The sequence below is a fragment of the Cydia splendana genome, chromosome 5 (assembly GCF_910591565.1).
Source record: "Cydia splendana chromosome 5, ilCydSple1.2, whole genome shotgun sequence".
Lineage (NCBI taxonomy): Eukaryota > Metazoa > Arthropoda > Insecta > Lepidoptera > Tortricidae > Cydia > Cydia splendana.
Window position 1 is genome coordinate 11,809,675 of NC_085964.1, and position 15,077 is coordinate 11,824,751.

The following is a 15,077-nucleotide window of genomic DNA, read 5'->3' on the forward strand; positions in this document are numbered from 1 at the left end:
ACGTAAACAAATGAATTTTAAGCATGGGGGCTACTTTTGGGGGGTCAATGAGAAAGTTAAAAAATTAAGATTTTCAATAACCCAAGCAAATTAGAAAAATCTGCGGAAATAATTCGTGTAATAGTTTTGAAAATTGCTTACAGGTATACCTTGTGGTGTCCAGATAAACATACTAAAAGTCCTCGAGGGTAGGGGGTGTGCTGAGAGTGCAGGGAGGGTTAAAGGTACCTTTTTTCTTCTTTTTGCTCATATCTCGAATATATGTACAAATAGCATTATAATTACTTCGGACAAAAATTTTATCATACAACAATTTCCTACAAATTTGGTTATGTTTATTTTTACTTTACGATCAATACTTTAGGAGCTTCAGGCTGTTAAAGTTAAATTAGAGCTAAAAAAAAACCGGCTTAGAGCATGTCGGACCATGCTCAGTGTAGAGTTCCGTAGTTACCCGTCTGTCAAAATAGACTATTCGCAAAAACTCTAAAACAGCTATACCGATTAGGTTCGCTATATTTTTCCTTGAAAGTCTTTACTAAGCTATGTTTTTATGATTTTTTTCATATTTTTTGGACCCATGGTTCAAAAGTTAGGGAAACTAAAGGGGAAAACACAACTTTTTTGCTTTCAGATTATTTCCGAAAATATTAAGTTGATCAAAAAATGGTTCTTGAAGACCCGTATCCGTTTTAAAAGACCTATCTAACGACATCCCGCACTATAGGGTGGAAGCGAAAAAAAATTCATCCCCACTTTAATGTAGGGCAGCCACCATAAAAAAATATATTTTTCTAGTTTCTATTATTAAATTTGGCTTGAATATATAAATTTGTTACACTGACAAAGTCGTAAAATATAAACTAGAAAAAATATTTTTTTAGGGTAACTCCCATACATTAAGTGGGGATGATTTTTTTTCTCGCTTTAACCCTATAGTGTGGGGTGTCTTGGATAGGTCTTTTAAAATGAATAAGGGTCTTTAAGGACCATTTTTGATCAACTTAATATTTTCAGAAATAATCGATCTGAAAGAAAAAAAGTTGTGTTTTCCACTTTAGTTCCCCTAGCATTTTAACCATGGCTCCAAAAAATATTTAAAAAATTGTGAAAGTAAAACTTAGTAAAAACTTTCAAGGAAAAATATAGCGAACCTAATCGGTTTAGCAGTTTTTGAGTTTTTGCAAATAGTCTATTTTGACGGACGGGTAACTACGGAACCCTACACTGAGCATTGCCGGCATGCTCTTGGCCGGTTTTTTTTTAATATTATATGAGCAGGTCGATTAGCTTGCTTATCCTAAACAATTTTTTTTTATTTATGATGAACAATTACGCAAAAAACGACGTTTTCTTAAACCGTCTATTTTTTATCTCTTATTTAACTTTAACAGCCTGTAGCTCCTAAAGTATTGATCACAGAGTAAAAATGAACATAACCAAATTTGTAGAAATTATTGTGATAAAACTTTTGTCTGAAGTAATTACAAATGCTATTCGTACAGATATTCAAGATATGAGGTTAAAAGAAATGAATCATACACAAAAAAAAAAACTACTACTATCAAACTAAATGACACCGTCATGTCAAGGTAACAAGTCTCATCTTGCCACGACTATTATAATAAACATAATGGTGGATGTAACGTCAAGGTGTCAGTGCAAGTGTCAACTTGGGTGCGTTCACCGCGTTCCTAAATAATATAAATTGCAGAACTAAACTTGTCCAAAATTCGACTAGCTTAAAAGTCACAAAAATTGCCTCAAGATCGTAAGTCACGCACATGTCACACGAGAAGGCCAAAAGTCACGAAAAATGTGACTTTTGTGACCATCTGGCAACACTGCTTTCCAGCGAAACACGAAACTTGTTTTGTTTTTGACATTGACAGCCGGTTCTAGGGTGACTAGATTTCATTTTTATTACGGCACCGTTTTTTATTGTCCACATATTGAATTGTCTTATTCTAGTTTATGTTACGTAGTTTTTATAACAAGAGAGCAAAAATAAATAACGTTTCATTTAGAGTCTGTGCGGAAAGAGAAGAGTCGTGGAATGTATGGGGCCCACTGAAATATGAAACCTATGGAAGTGAAACGTCAACGAATAAAGCCCCTGCTACACGGCAGCCGACAAGCCCCCAAACCGCGTGGCCTTGGTCTGTCCCGGACCGTGTAGACAGTTGTTACCAACAAAATTTCGTTTGACCTCCGGACGCCCTTGGCATGCGAGCGCGCACCAGCGACCGCGGTCTGAGCGGTCGGTCCGGAACCGTGTAGCCGCCCGACGCCGACCGCACTAGGCCATTTCGCTTGAAGGACGCGCCGTGTGCGCTCGTGTGGTTAATAGACATGCCATGGGTACTCAGTAGCATTTCTAATAATTTATCAAATACTTTCCTCTTCATTCTCAGAAAGTTATATATGTCCCCGTAGCGTAGTCCAGCGAATTCATTAAGTTGAAATGACTCAACAAATGCCGTTTTTTGAGCCAGCGTTTCATTCATATACCCTTTTCTTTTTTTACAAACTTTTTATTAACTTGCAATATACCTAATCGTAAGTATGTAAATATGTTTGTACGGGTCAAATCTTGCAAGTTAAATTAGACCCACTTTCTAGTTTCCGATGGAGCTGAAAATTTGCATACATATATAAGTCGGGTGACAATGCATTATTATGGTACCATAGAGCTGATCTGATGAGGGAGACAGGAGGTGGCCATAGGAACCCTGTGATAGAACAACGCGACCTAATTGTGTTTGGGGTTTTTAGAATTGTCTCGACGAGTATTAGTTGCCTCTGGAAAGAAAAGTACAGTCAGCGATAAAAGCTTGTACCAAAAATTATTTTTTTGTCATTGCACTAGTATGAGTAGGTAGGTTATGAAATTTGGCGCCGCGACCAATAAGTTTTGCTGCCCCAGAAGTGAAGGAAGAAAAACAAAATGCAATCCGCCAGGGGTGGCATACGCCGCCTTTAGGGCCATACGCCACTGAGTAGGTACTAATGCCACGCCAACTTTCTGAAAGGTTAGGGGCCATTTTGTGCGCTTGCAATACGTGTTGTCCGTCCGCGAGTTCTGAACACACTGTGGTTTGCCACCGTCTAGCCAGACAACTCAAACGGACCCACACACCAAGGACAGACCAAGGTCAGACGGTTAGTAGGCTTGTCGGCTGCCGTGTAGCAGGGGCTTAATGCGTGCCACTGTGACGTCATCTTAGAACTAAACATGGCGGTTTTAGTGCTGCCCAGAAGATTTTTACTGTTACTAGGTTTTATCGATACATCGATAACTTTTTAACGTTCTCGGCTCATTTTATTTAAAATACTAAGTATGTATTATTTGTGGAGTTTATGTTTTAATAGGAAGTAAGTAAATAAATAAAAATTCTTTATTAGTATATTGTTATGTGAAAAGATACTTTGATTGAGTAAGATGTGTGGAGTCTAGGACAATTTCGTGCTTCAAATTTGACAGGTAAACGAGATGACGCTGTACTACTCAATACATATTGCGATTTTTGCGGTAACTCTGATTTTCAAAAGTTGACGTTTGACAACTTAGTGACCGCAAAACACATGGCGCAGTACAGCGCCATCTGTTTTGGATGTCAGAATAAGTGTACGTGTTTTTCTTGGACTTTACCTCTCCATTACAATCAATTTTGTTGTGTTGCTATCCCTAAAGTCTGTAACACACTACCGCACTGCACCTCGACCTTGGTGCGCCGTATCTATAAGTGAGAGCGATACAAAATTCAAGCTTATTAAGCGACGGGTGAAAAAAAAAACAAAACACCTTCAGAACATTTTTTTATTACAATAATAAGGAATGACTTCCGCTCTTCAACTTCTTCAACATTTATTCAGCAAATAGGCCACAAGGGCATTTTTATACGTCAACATTGAATTTACATACAAGCAAAAATAATAACAATACATTAACCATTTTATAAATTACAACTATATGTAAGTATATGTGACGTTCCACGGGAAAAGGTACCTTATGAGGGTTTCTAGTTTCGGAGATATGAAATGTTTTGTAAAGAGGTGAAAAAATGCTCAATTTTTTTTTATTGTGTGATCTGAAACCTTATTGCGTAACGTTTGTTTACCTGTTTTTATTTTTGTTATAAGTTAGTTATAAGCCTAGTAATGTCGTCTCAGAGTTTAGTAGAAAAGGTACCTTATGGAAAAAAGATTGAAAATTCCCAAAAAAACTAGTCAATACGGGAAAAGAAGTTTGGTAGAGAACTGTATTAGCATTCTGCAAAACTAATTTGATAATTTCAGTTCTGGTTGGGGCGCCTCGCAAATATTATAACCGTACATAGACCGACATCACAAACCCAAGTAGACTGCTATTATACCAAAGTTACTCTCGTCAAGTCTTTCTTAACTAGAATAATCTTCATTTGGTTTGGTCGCATGCAGTAAATCAGCCATTGGTTTGCTGAAAAATGCCAATACCCGACGCATTACCTTATGGAATATCTGAGGTCATTGAACCTCAATGCCGCTTATCTTCAATAGCAACCGAAATATATTATTGATAAGAAATAGACGATTTATACCATCTTAAGCCCAAAATATTATTAGTTTATCCTAACTGTTCCATCATCATCATGCCTCATCATGTAACTTGACCACAAGGTACCTTTTCATTACATACAAATTATTGGTCTTTTTTTTAAGATTATTATGACGAAGAACTAATTAAATTTGGGGCAGTTTAATGTAAATTAATATTTTCTATTCATAAAAGATAAACTGTAATATGATTGATATTTTGTAGTGATGTATTATTAGATTTATTTCCATAAGGTACCTTTTCGTAAATGTATGGAGCAAATACTGTTATTGTTATGTAAGTTTAAAGTGGCATAAGGGGTTTAAATATAGTATTTAGTTGGGGTTTTAGGATTTATTTCATTTGAATGACAGAATTTCTTTCATATGTGCTCAGAAAAATTGATTGTGTGTCACATTAAAAGTAAAAATATTCAATTTTGTGATTTTATATGAAAAAGTCAGAAAATACATTTTCACCTCTAAATCGGTATTGTTTTTTGCTTAAACTGTCTGTCAGTGTCGTTTTCTAATAGATAAAATTTAAATCTTGAGAGCTCATTGCAATCAATCGTGAAAATGAAATAAAACTTTATTTTCAAGAGATTGGTTAGTATACACATAAATCAGTCGATATCAAAAGTTTCTATTTGCATTACAGAACAAGTCGCAATATTTTTTTAATCTCAGATATATAAGGTATTATTATTTGTAGTCAACTATGTAACTTACTTCAGGAACATAGTTTTTTAGGCGGCTAAACTTAAAACTTCTCTATCGTAAAGTTGCTCATTTCACAACATTATTTTCAAAAAATCATATCTCTGTAACTACGCAACCTAGAAGGTTGATCTTTTGTGTTATCGATAGCTTATTTATTGTAGATTACTGGGGTATGCATAACTCCATACCCGCCATAAGGTACCTTTGACCGTGGGACGTCACATATGGTCTCTTAATGTCGAATTATATAAAAAAAATATAATAATGATATAAAAAAGCCCGCAGGGCAGCTTGTGGAGTAACGACCCCACGGCCCCGAGTTACCCTAGTGCTCCCGAGAGTCGGTCAGGATCTCCATCTCCAGACACTTTCTTTTTATGTTCATTTCTTGGTAACCTATTAAAAATGATTTAATTATTAAATTAAGATAATTTAGTTGGTTTGAAGCGGGGTAGCATGATAAAATAAGAAAATATAAATAGGCAATCATAATATATCGATATCAAAGTCGATAAATAAAGTACAACCCTAGCTGAAATGTTTACATTATTTAAGCGTAAAAATATAGTTAAATAAATCCAATCACTTCATGATCTATAACTGCACAGAAGAACCTTGCTATTTATAATGTGAAACATCCTTACATTTCCCAGGAACATTAACAATAACCAATATTTTTCATGTAAATGATAGCGTACCTGTGTAAGGTTAAAGATGGCTGATTTGGTGGTTTTCTTATGCCGCACCCTAATACACTACACACTGGCATATTCGCGACGTAATTATTCACATTTGGCTTCAATTATTTTCAATCACAAACAAAATATTGAAAGATAATTAATAATTTTAATTTTCACCACGACTTTTTGACAGGACAAGTACCGGCTGAACTGACAGACAATGACATTTGCAGAACTAAACATGGCGGATTTTCGGCCGCATTAGGTATTTACGTATTTTCATGGAACACTTTATGTACGTACTGAAATACTGTCATCTTTTTTTGCTATGGGTTACAGTGCTGAGTAAAAACGAGACAGATATATATTTATGTGTGTGCTGTCAAAATGGGTGCTATTTCTATAAGCAATTGTACGTATAGAACAATATGTCTTGTCCCTATTATATAGGTCCATGATGGGGCCCAATCAAAGAATATAATACTCGCTAGGAGAAGAACGGGTAACTCCATACAAAAAAATGTCCCCAACCGTTTATACGTTTATACTAGTGGCGCCGTCGTTGTGTACCAATGGAACTAAAGTTGACAACCGGTTTAGCCTGGCGGGTATTGGTAGGTATAGGTAGTAATTCTGTTGATAAACATAATTGTTATCTTCATATCATAGTCTAATAAAACATGGTCTTCCATTCCCAGAGTGACACGGGCCTACGTCACAACAACATGGCCGCTATATATAGCGCTATCGCATATTATCATATAGCGCTGTCGCATGATGACGTAGGCCCGTGTCAGTTAGGTGACCTAGAAAAGACGGGAATGGAGTACCAGGCGGAGTATATTCTTATACCATGCTTCATATCACGAAATATATGAAAGATGCAAATATTACCCCTTGTTTGTGGTATTATCAATTGATTTAAATAAAAGGCATATTTATGTTTATAACATTTTATTATTTTATTTATTAAAAAAATGTTTTACATATAGAAATATACAGTACAAGTTAATAAAAAAATAGACATTAATAAAGCGCATTCATAAAGTTTCCAGTATAATACAAATAACTTTAGGCATGCCTACCTATTACACTTTACACACACAGATACACGACACTTTACACACGGCATTTTACACAGATTTCCAACTTGTATTCATACATTTCTTCACGGTTAATTAATACACTTTCCAGATGCGTTATGACGCGGTTCCTTCTGAACCCACTAAAGCTATGAATTTCACTCAAATATGTATCTTCAACAGCCGTTGCTCCGCATTTAGCACATTTTCTATGTGCATTGCTGTAATCCATGTAGGTACAGACTTACAGAGTCTTACGTGGTAGTACCGCTACGTTGTATTTATTATTTAAAGATTTAATAAATAAAATTTTCGTTATGAACTTTAACCACAGCAGTTGGACAGAGTCATTGACAAATATTTTTTTTTATTATGGTGGGTAGACGTACCTACCCTCCATATATTTTATGAACATTGATAAAGACAGTTGGAAGCAAATATTAATTATAAAACTTAATCACGTGTAGTTAAGTTTTAAGTATTTTAAGTCCCGTTTTATGATTAATAATGTAAAAAAATCGTGAAAATTTAAATCTTAGTTGGGAGCAAAGTTGCTGTAGAAAAAAAAGATTTTATTTTGATTACTGGTAACTTTTTCTAGGAGGCCAAAGCACACATAGAAGCTTCAGGCGCATACTTGCTCAATTATTTGGGAACATATTATAACTTTCGAAGTGAACAGGCCTTGGGCCCAATACATTCCACGACTCTTCTATTTCCGAACAGAGGGCCTACCGCGAACCACGTTCGACGTGTTGCCTCCCTGTCACACTTACGTACTAATTTACAAGTGCGACACAGAGGCAACAGGTCGAACGTGGTTCGCGGTAGACCCTCAGACTCTATAGAGACCTATTAGCCAAATTGCTGTAGTAAATTTTTGAATTCTTCAATAGTGTTGTCTTCATTCACAATATTAGGCAGTTTCGGAACGTATCTAAGTTGACATTTGCCATTGACAATTTACAATTTGACAAGAAAAAGAAAAATTAAAATTAAAATTATGTGTTTTAAAATTAAATAATGGCACAAGTGGTGGTTCTTGATTCTATTAATGAAGATATATTTGTTTGTGGGAATTGTAAATTAGTGTTTAATTCTCTTCAAATTTTCTTAGACCATAAAAAGTTGAAATGTAGCGTTGATTTATGTAGAACAAATGAGCCTGCTGTAAATGAAAGTTCATGTGAAAATCCTGTAACAACATTATCACAAAATACTGAATCACATCTGTCGGTGTCTGAAAACCTTGGAATACCTTCAGGAATAGGTTCCAATGAATGCAAGTTGTGTAAAAAGTCATTTAAAAAGATAAAGTCATTACTGGCTCATCTGAAGACTCACAGCGATAGACCTTATCAGTGCCCTATCTGTGGCCGCTGTTTTATCCAAAATTCCCATTTACAAAGGCACATAGCCTCCCACAAGATTTGGCCCGATGGTTTAACTGAGACAACTCCAAAATCAGCAGAAGCTGAACTCTTAAGCTACTCTTGTGCTTATTGTGATGTAATATTACCAAATTACAGTCAGTTTAGACTCCACTTAAAAAAACATCTATGTAATAAAAAGTTTAAATGTATTCAGAGTAATTGCAGTGGGTTGTTTGTAAGCATTGATGATCTGCTGGAACATGTCAACAGTAGCCATGAAACAACTATTTACCACTGTCATATGTGCAACCAAACTTTTTATACACTTGAAGATATAGCTGCACATCATAAAACCCATGTGGAACCTGAAAAACCTGTGCACAACAATGTTATAGCAAAGCATAAGTGTGCACAGTGTGATGCAGTCTTTAAAAATCCAGAAAAGCTGTCTTTGCACCTGCTGACAGAAAACCACAAGAAAGTTTGTATTCATTGTAACAGGACATTTGCTAGTGATAAAAGATTGAGGTTACACTTGCAGATTCACAGGAAAAACAAACCGTTCCAGTGTAACATATGTGACAGTAGTTTCCATATGAAGAAATATTTGTCTTCACACATGTTAAAGCATGGAGACAAACAATTTGCATGCGTCGTATGCAATCATAAGTTTAAGAGAAAGGACCTGCTTCAGCGGCACATGAAATCACATCAAGCGAAGAAACTTTTCAAATGCCCTTTCCGAGATACTTTAGATTGTATGAAGGAGTTCACCCGGAGTGACAAGCTCAAGGCTCATGTGAAATTTCATACAAAGCGCTTGGTGGCTAGCCCCAGCCCCCAACAACCAGTGTATGAAAATGCAGGCACAGTGGAAATATGCATAGTGCCTTTGGATGGCAGCATTATCACGAAATAGGAATCATTTTAAAAATAAATTACCCAAAATATGAATACATTTTTCATATGGATTGCACAATGATTTCAGCAATGTAAGACATAACCCCAAGTATGGCTTCTTTATAGGTATGGACGGTAAGACTATTATCCAATTAGCTACTATACTTCTACAACTGTCCAGTATTGATTCAACCTCAAAGTGCTTGGGTGTCACACTGTAATTTACCTAGTTGATAATGTTCTTCTATGAAAAAGTTTTCTTTTTGCTATATATTGCAAAGTGTTTTTATGTGGCTGAAGTATGTGGTGAAAATGAATTAGCATGATATTTTGTAATTTTATTTAGGTATAATATTTGATGTTTATTTTTACAGACACGCCAATTTCGAGTTACTGACCAAGTATACCTGGATATACAAGATGAGAATAAGCCCTTAGGACGGGTAGTGATTGGATTATTTGGTGACTTAGCTCCTAAAGCTGTAAAGAACTTTAAAGTTCTCGCTACTAAAGGAATCAAAGGAAAATCTTACAAAGGGACCTCATTCAACAGGATTATTAAACGGTTTATGGTTCAAGGTATGTCATTTTACTATAATCCGCGTAAGGCATAATGAACATTACAATGTACTTACATTATTACAATCTAATTAGAACCTTTCATGATTGAAATAAAGTAGCATTTCTTTTGTTTCATTGCTTTAAACAAAATTAATCCCATTTAACTTACACAGCAAGGTTCAAATTAAAAATAGGAATTTTTTTGGTTTGTTCTTAAAAAAAAATAAGTCATTCACCAACCTAAGCCTATCTAACCTACACTTTAAACATTTTTTTATATTTGCAGGTGGTGATGTAGTGTCTGATGATGGTTCAGGTTCTATTAGCATATATGGCGAGACATTCGAAGATGAAAACTTGGACACACAACATACCTTGGCTGGCTTTGTTTCTATGGCCAACAAAGGTAATAACTTAACTCTTCATGACTTCTGCAGACCTACTTATTCAAGAAATACTTGATCGTTAACTAGAACTATTTTATAATTCCAGGAAAGGACACAAATGGCTGTCAGTTTATAATAACAACAACTGGAACACCTTGGCTGGATAATATACACACTGTGGTGGGGAGGGTATGACTTTGATGCTATATAATTTTATAACCTAAGTACCTGTCCACAGTACCGTCTTTACCATAAGGGCACACGGGGCCCATGCCCAGGGCCCCCATCCTCAGGGAGCCCCGGAGGACCGACAGTAACAGTATATTTGATTACCCATACTAAATAGAAGATCACAGTAGAAAAATATTAGTTTAATTAGCTTTCTTTACTTTCCAAAAGGGCCCCAAATTCTTATGTGCCCAGGGGCCCCAGCATGGTTTAAGACGGTCCTGTACAAGATTGGTTTAAAAATCGTAGGTTTAGTAAGACTCGCCATTTAAGTAATTAACCCTTAAATGCATAATGTTGCCAAATGTCTACAAACCATTAGACAGCTCACAGTTTTAAAATAAAAAGGCTTACGTTCTTGAACGTAACTTTATACCAAACGTCAAGTAGTAGGGTGATGATTTAAGGGTTAAATTTACGCAATATTCATACGCGTAAAATATATAAATACAATTCTCAAATATAGTTTCTCAAAAATAAGCGTTATTCATAACACTGGCGCGCAACGATTTTGCTGCGTACTGTCATACTGGAATGGGAGCGAAGTCGTTACGCGCTCGCGGCGAGATCATTAGGCGCTCGCGGCGAACTCGTTGCGCGCTCGCGGCGAACTCGCTTCGCGCTCGCCTCGCTTCCAACTCGCTCGCAAATCGCTAGTGTGGCCGCGCCATAAGTGGTTGGACACCTTTACATTTTGGTACATACAAAAGTATGATATTAAATTACCCTGACTGTAAACAAATAGAAGGGTATATATCTAGAAGTGTTAAGTTATCACACACGAAACTTACATTTCGATTTTCAAAACTAGTTAAGTATATGGTTATTGTTATTAATTAAAAACTGTTCAGATTTATAAAAATATCAGTTTCTAGTGCTGTAAGTAGTAGGCACCGTTTTGAATTGTTGAATCCAATTTTGTAGCATTTTGGTTAAACTTTTATTTAGTTTTTAAAACAAATCTATTTTACGTAATAGGTACAAAAATCTAAACAAAACTACTTACCTACGTCTGTTTCTGAACGCTATTTACGAGTTTCTAAATTACCTATTGTATAACAATTGGTTTATGTAGGTAATTAACAATTGATGTTCTGTGATTATGAATGTTAATTAAATTGATTAGGTATATTTGAGGACTTTGAGGTTATTCTGCAATGTCAGGAAAAGAGATGATATAAAACTAACGGACAAACTAAAATAACAATGAAACAAATGAAAATCAACTACCATCCAGCGAAAAGGAAGCTGCACGACCAAAAGCTATAACATATTACAATCCGGCCCGCGAAAAGGAGGCCTATGGCTTTGCAGAGACAAAAAGCCTCGAGTTAAATAGTTTAAAGACTCCTTATCAATCCTGCACACAAACAGTAATTTAGGTATGTATCTTACACTAATATTCAGTTATCTCCATAAAAATTGTACAGGTGATCGAAGGGCAGAACATAGTGCACCTCTTGGAGCACACGCCGACAGACGTGGATGACCGGCCGCTGCGGCGTGTGTACATCGCTGACTGCGGCCTGCTGCCTACCCCGCAGCCTTTTTACATCTCCGATGACCCTTACGAGTAAGATATACCTATCTACCAATTGCGGTGCGTCAAACACGTATGTAGGCGCAAGCCGGAGCAGAGCAGTTTAGGCCTGATTTTTCTTCGATATCTGCAGCATAAGAAGCTCAACTTCTTTATTTTGGGTAAGCCGGTGGAAATCGAGTTCTAAGGACGCCCCGCCATTGCTATCTATACTCACGTTCATTCCTCTTATAATATGTGAGGGACTCATGCGAAAAGAGTATTCAGTATTCGACTTATGAGAATAACGTATGACAATAGACTGGAATCGCCTGTTAAACTAGTAGGTATTGTGCCAATTTGCCATAGTGCTACAGTCAAGGTCAAAAATTTCGACAATGGCAACGCGAAAAATAAATAAATAAATAAATAAATAGGTCCACGACCTTATAGCTAAGATCTTTAGGTAGTGTAGGTCTGTACATACAGTAGAGTCCGGTTAGTACGACTCCGCATATAACAACCAACCGCTTATTGCGACGTAAGTATAGGCACTTGTTTGGTTTTAGTACAAGCTACTATGAAAGTACAACCGTTTAGAACGACTCCGCTTATAACGACCGACCGCTTTTAACGACGGAAATTGACACAAAATCCGTCCGTCAAGTCCGGTTACAACGACGAGCGACGTAGTTTTTACAAATAAATTGTTGGTAAGAAACTTACTCCGTCCCGCGCACTCAACTCCTCTCCCCCCTTTGCCTATACGCAGCAAGATGAAATAGCCATGCGACTTTTCGTAATCTTGCAAACAAATTAAAACCCAATTCCCATTATTCAATTGAGCTTAAACTTCATTTACACAATTATGTAAGTTGGGTGACAATGCAATATTTCAGTACCTACGAGCTAATCTGATGATGGACTCAGGAGGTGGCCAATGGCCATAGGAACTGTGTGACAAAACGCATCCTAATTGAGTTTGGGATTGTAAGAATTGTCTCCATCGAGTATAAGTTGCTTGTTGAAAAAAAAGTACACAGTCAGCGATAAGCTTGAGTGAAAATAGAAATATTTTTTGACTTTTTTGATTGTCGATGTACGATTGTCATCTTGATAAGATTCCCAAGGATTACTACTTTATATTTTACGGGATTCGAGTAATTTGTGGATGATGAGTCTTACGCGTTGCCTGCAAAAGTACCTTCTTCTAAACACACAAAAGTTTCTCCATTGAAGACAAAAGGTAGGTAAATAAATATTTTAATTGAAATGTTTTTTTTCTTTGATTATCGCATATGTATTAATAAATACAAAATGATGTAATTATTTTGTTTAAAAAATATATTTAAATTGGCAGTTCGTTTAGTGCGACGTCCGGTTAGTACGACGTAATATCAGCGGTCCCTTGAGCGTCGTTATAATCGGACTCTACTGTATATCCATATTGATAATTTGGTTCTGACTGTCCCTACTTAACAATCAAACGTGACATGTTTCTGCTCAGATTATTTTACTCTTTAAGCAGAAAATCCTGAAAGGCAGCTACCCCTAAATAGAAATTCGAAGAGAAAATCTATGTTCAGTCGACGTCAAATATATGTTTACACTTTTGCACCTTACTCCTTTGTAATATGGCGAAAAATGTAAACATATCTTTGCCGTCGACTGACCATTTCTATCGCTCATGCTTAATTCTTGACAGGGACGCAGACAAACAAATTTTGAATTTCGATATTGAGTAGATCCTCGTAATCCTGGTCACTCAGTCTCTATTTATTGTTACAGTTTGTGGGCGTGGATCAGGGCTTCAGCGGTCCCCCTGACGATGTCCTTCTCCATCCTGGGCTTCTTCCACTGGATGATAAGGAAAATGGAGATATAACTATGTTAGTACCTATACCTTACATAATATTCTTTATTAAAAAGCAGTTAACTATAGAGACGTAAGTAAATTTCCATATCACGATTTTCCCCCAAATGCGTTTATAAGCTGATGATTAGAAAATTTGCATAACTTATTCAAGTTTGTATACAAATTAGTCCAAGATAGTTGTTTAATTTTGGATGGAATTTTATAAAATAAAAAGTCAGGCTTATTATAAATTTATTTAATTTCAATATTTTCCAAATATTCATGTGTATATCACATTTAGTCAATTTTATACTGCGATTATACTCTAACCGTTTTGCGTCAATATAGGTACCTATGGCTCTGACATATCGTTTTCTATACAATTCAGCGCGAATACTGCCAATTGCTGCCAGCATTACAGTCATATTCTTATTTGTATTTTATACATTAATAAATTATTTACAGTTAAATATACTATCTTATTAAAATTCTAGCTAAATTATTAGTCAAGGTCTATACATATTTTGGTAAAACGTGTGTTTTACCATTAACTTTATATATCACATTAGTCTGATTAGTCGATTAGAAGTCCTTGAGAGAGTAACTCAGTACGTAACCTTACGATACGATAATATCTAGGCTTAAATTAAAAGTCGTCAGACGACAAAAGTCCATCCATAGGATTCACTGGGACATTTGAAAATGGGTGCTGTTTAAAGAAATGAGCAATAAAAACTGCAGACTGATTTGTCTGCATGGACCTTATGCGAATTATGGTTAGTAAAAAGTATATCGACGATAATCTGTTGGGCTAGAACGAGCACCTCCGGGACGTCACCAACATCTCGTGGCATGGCAACTTTGCCTGCATGTGCTGTCCAACAAGGAGCCGCACCCGAGCATGACGCACAGCAGTAGTGACATATCCCTCCTTCTCTGTTATGTTGTTAAGTCAAAGGTTTCATCAGTAAACAGTCCTCATAGAAGTGTGAATGACAGCGCCGCGAGCGCAACAAGCGGACGCCAGAACGTGCGTTGGCGCTGCATCGGGAGCACAGCGAGGTTTGGCAACGCCGCCTCCGTCCACGCGCTGCGCGGGCGTACATAGGGCCGCAAGCGCTGGAGCACGACGTGCGGCACAAGTGACTTTTGCTTCACTCTATGGCGTGTTATTGTTAGTCAAAGAAGTCCTTAT

The 15,077-nt window shown here is 36.4% G+C and overlaps 1 protein-coding gene across 3 annotated transcripts; it reads left to right on the forward strand.

The window, feature by feature from the left end:
- The first annotated feature begins 8,082 nt into the window (after nucleotides 1–8,082).
- On the forward strand, nucleotides 8,083–15,053 carry LOC134790641 (uncharacterized). Of its 3 annotated transcripts, XM_063761500.1 has the most exons (6): nucleotides 9,492–9,632; nucleotides 9,708–9,912; nucleotides 10,181–10,300; nucleotides 10,387–10,469; nucleotides 11,939–12,081; nucleotides 13,816–15,053. In XM_063761500.1, the coding sequence occupies exons 1-6, from the start codon at nucleotides 9,570–9,572 to the stop codon at nucleotides 13,910–13,912; spliced, it is 711 nt and encodes a 236-aa protein (XP_063617570.1). In that variant the 5' UTR covers nucleotides 9,492–9,569; the 3' UTR covers nucleotides 13,913–15,053. The 3 variants fall into 3 exon arrangements, 1 of the variants encoding a protein (XP_063617570.1); XR_010144204.1 differs by lacking the exons at nucleotides 9,492–9,632; nucleotides 10,181–10,300; nucleotides 10,387–10,469; nucleotides 11,939–12,081; nucleotides 13,816–15,053 and adding an exon at nucleotides 8,083–9,459 and having other exon boundaries at nucleotides 9,708–9,844; XR_010144203.1 differs by lacking the exons at nucleotides 9,492–9,632; nucleotides 10,181–10,300; nucleotides 10,387–10,469; nucleotides 11,939–12,081; nucleotides 13,816–15,053 and adding an exon at nucleotides 8,083–9,468 and having other exon boundaries at nucleotides 9,708–9,840.
- The last annotated feature ends 24 nt before the right edge of the window (nucleotides 15,054–15,077 follow it).

What these genes read in the sequence shown, in the direction of transcription:
- LOC134790641 (XM_063761500.1), top strand. Translation starts at nt 9,570, where the DNA reads ATGTTCTTCTATGAAAAAGTTTTCTTTTTGCTATATATTGCAAAGTGT. An exon ending in TAAACGGTTTATGGTTCAAG is followed by an intron (nt 9,913 to 10,180) that starts GTATGTCATTTT and finishes TTATATTTGCAG; the next exon opens with GTGGTGATGTAGTGTCTGAT. An exon ending in TGTTTCTATGGCCAACAAAG is followed by an intron (nt 10,301 to 10,386) that starts GTAATAACTTAA and finishes TTATAATTCCAG; the next exon opens with GAAAGGACACAAATGGCTGT.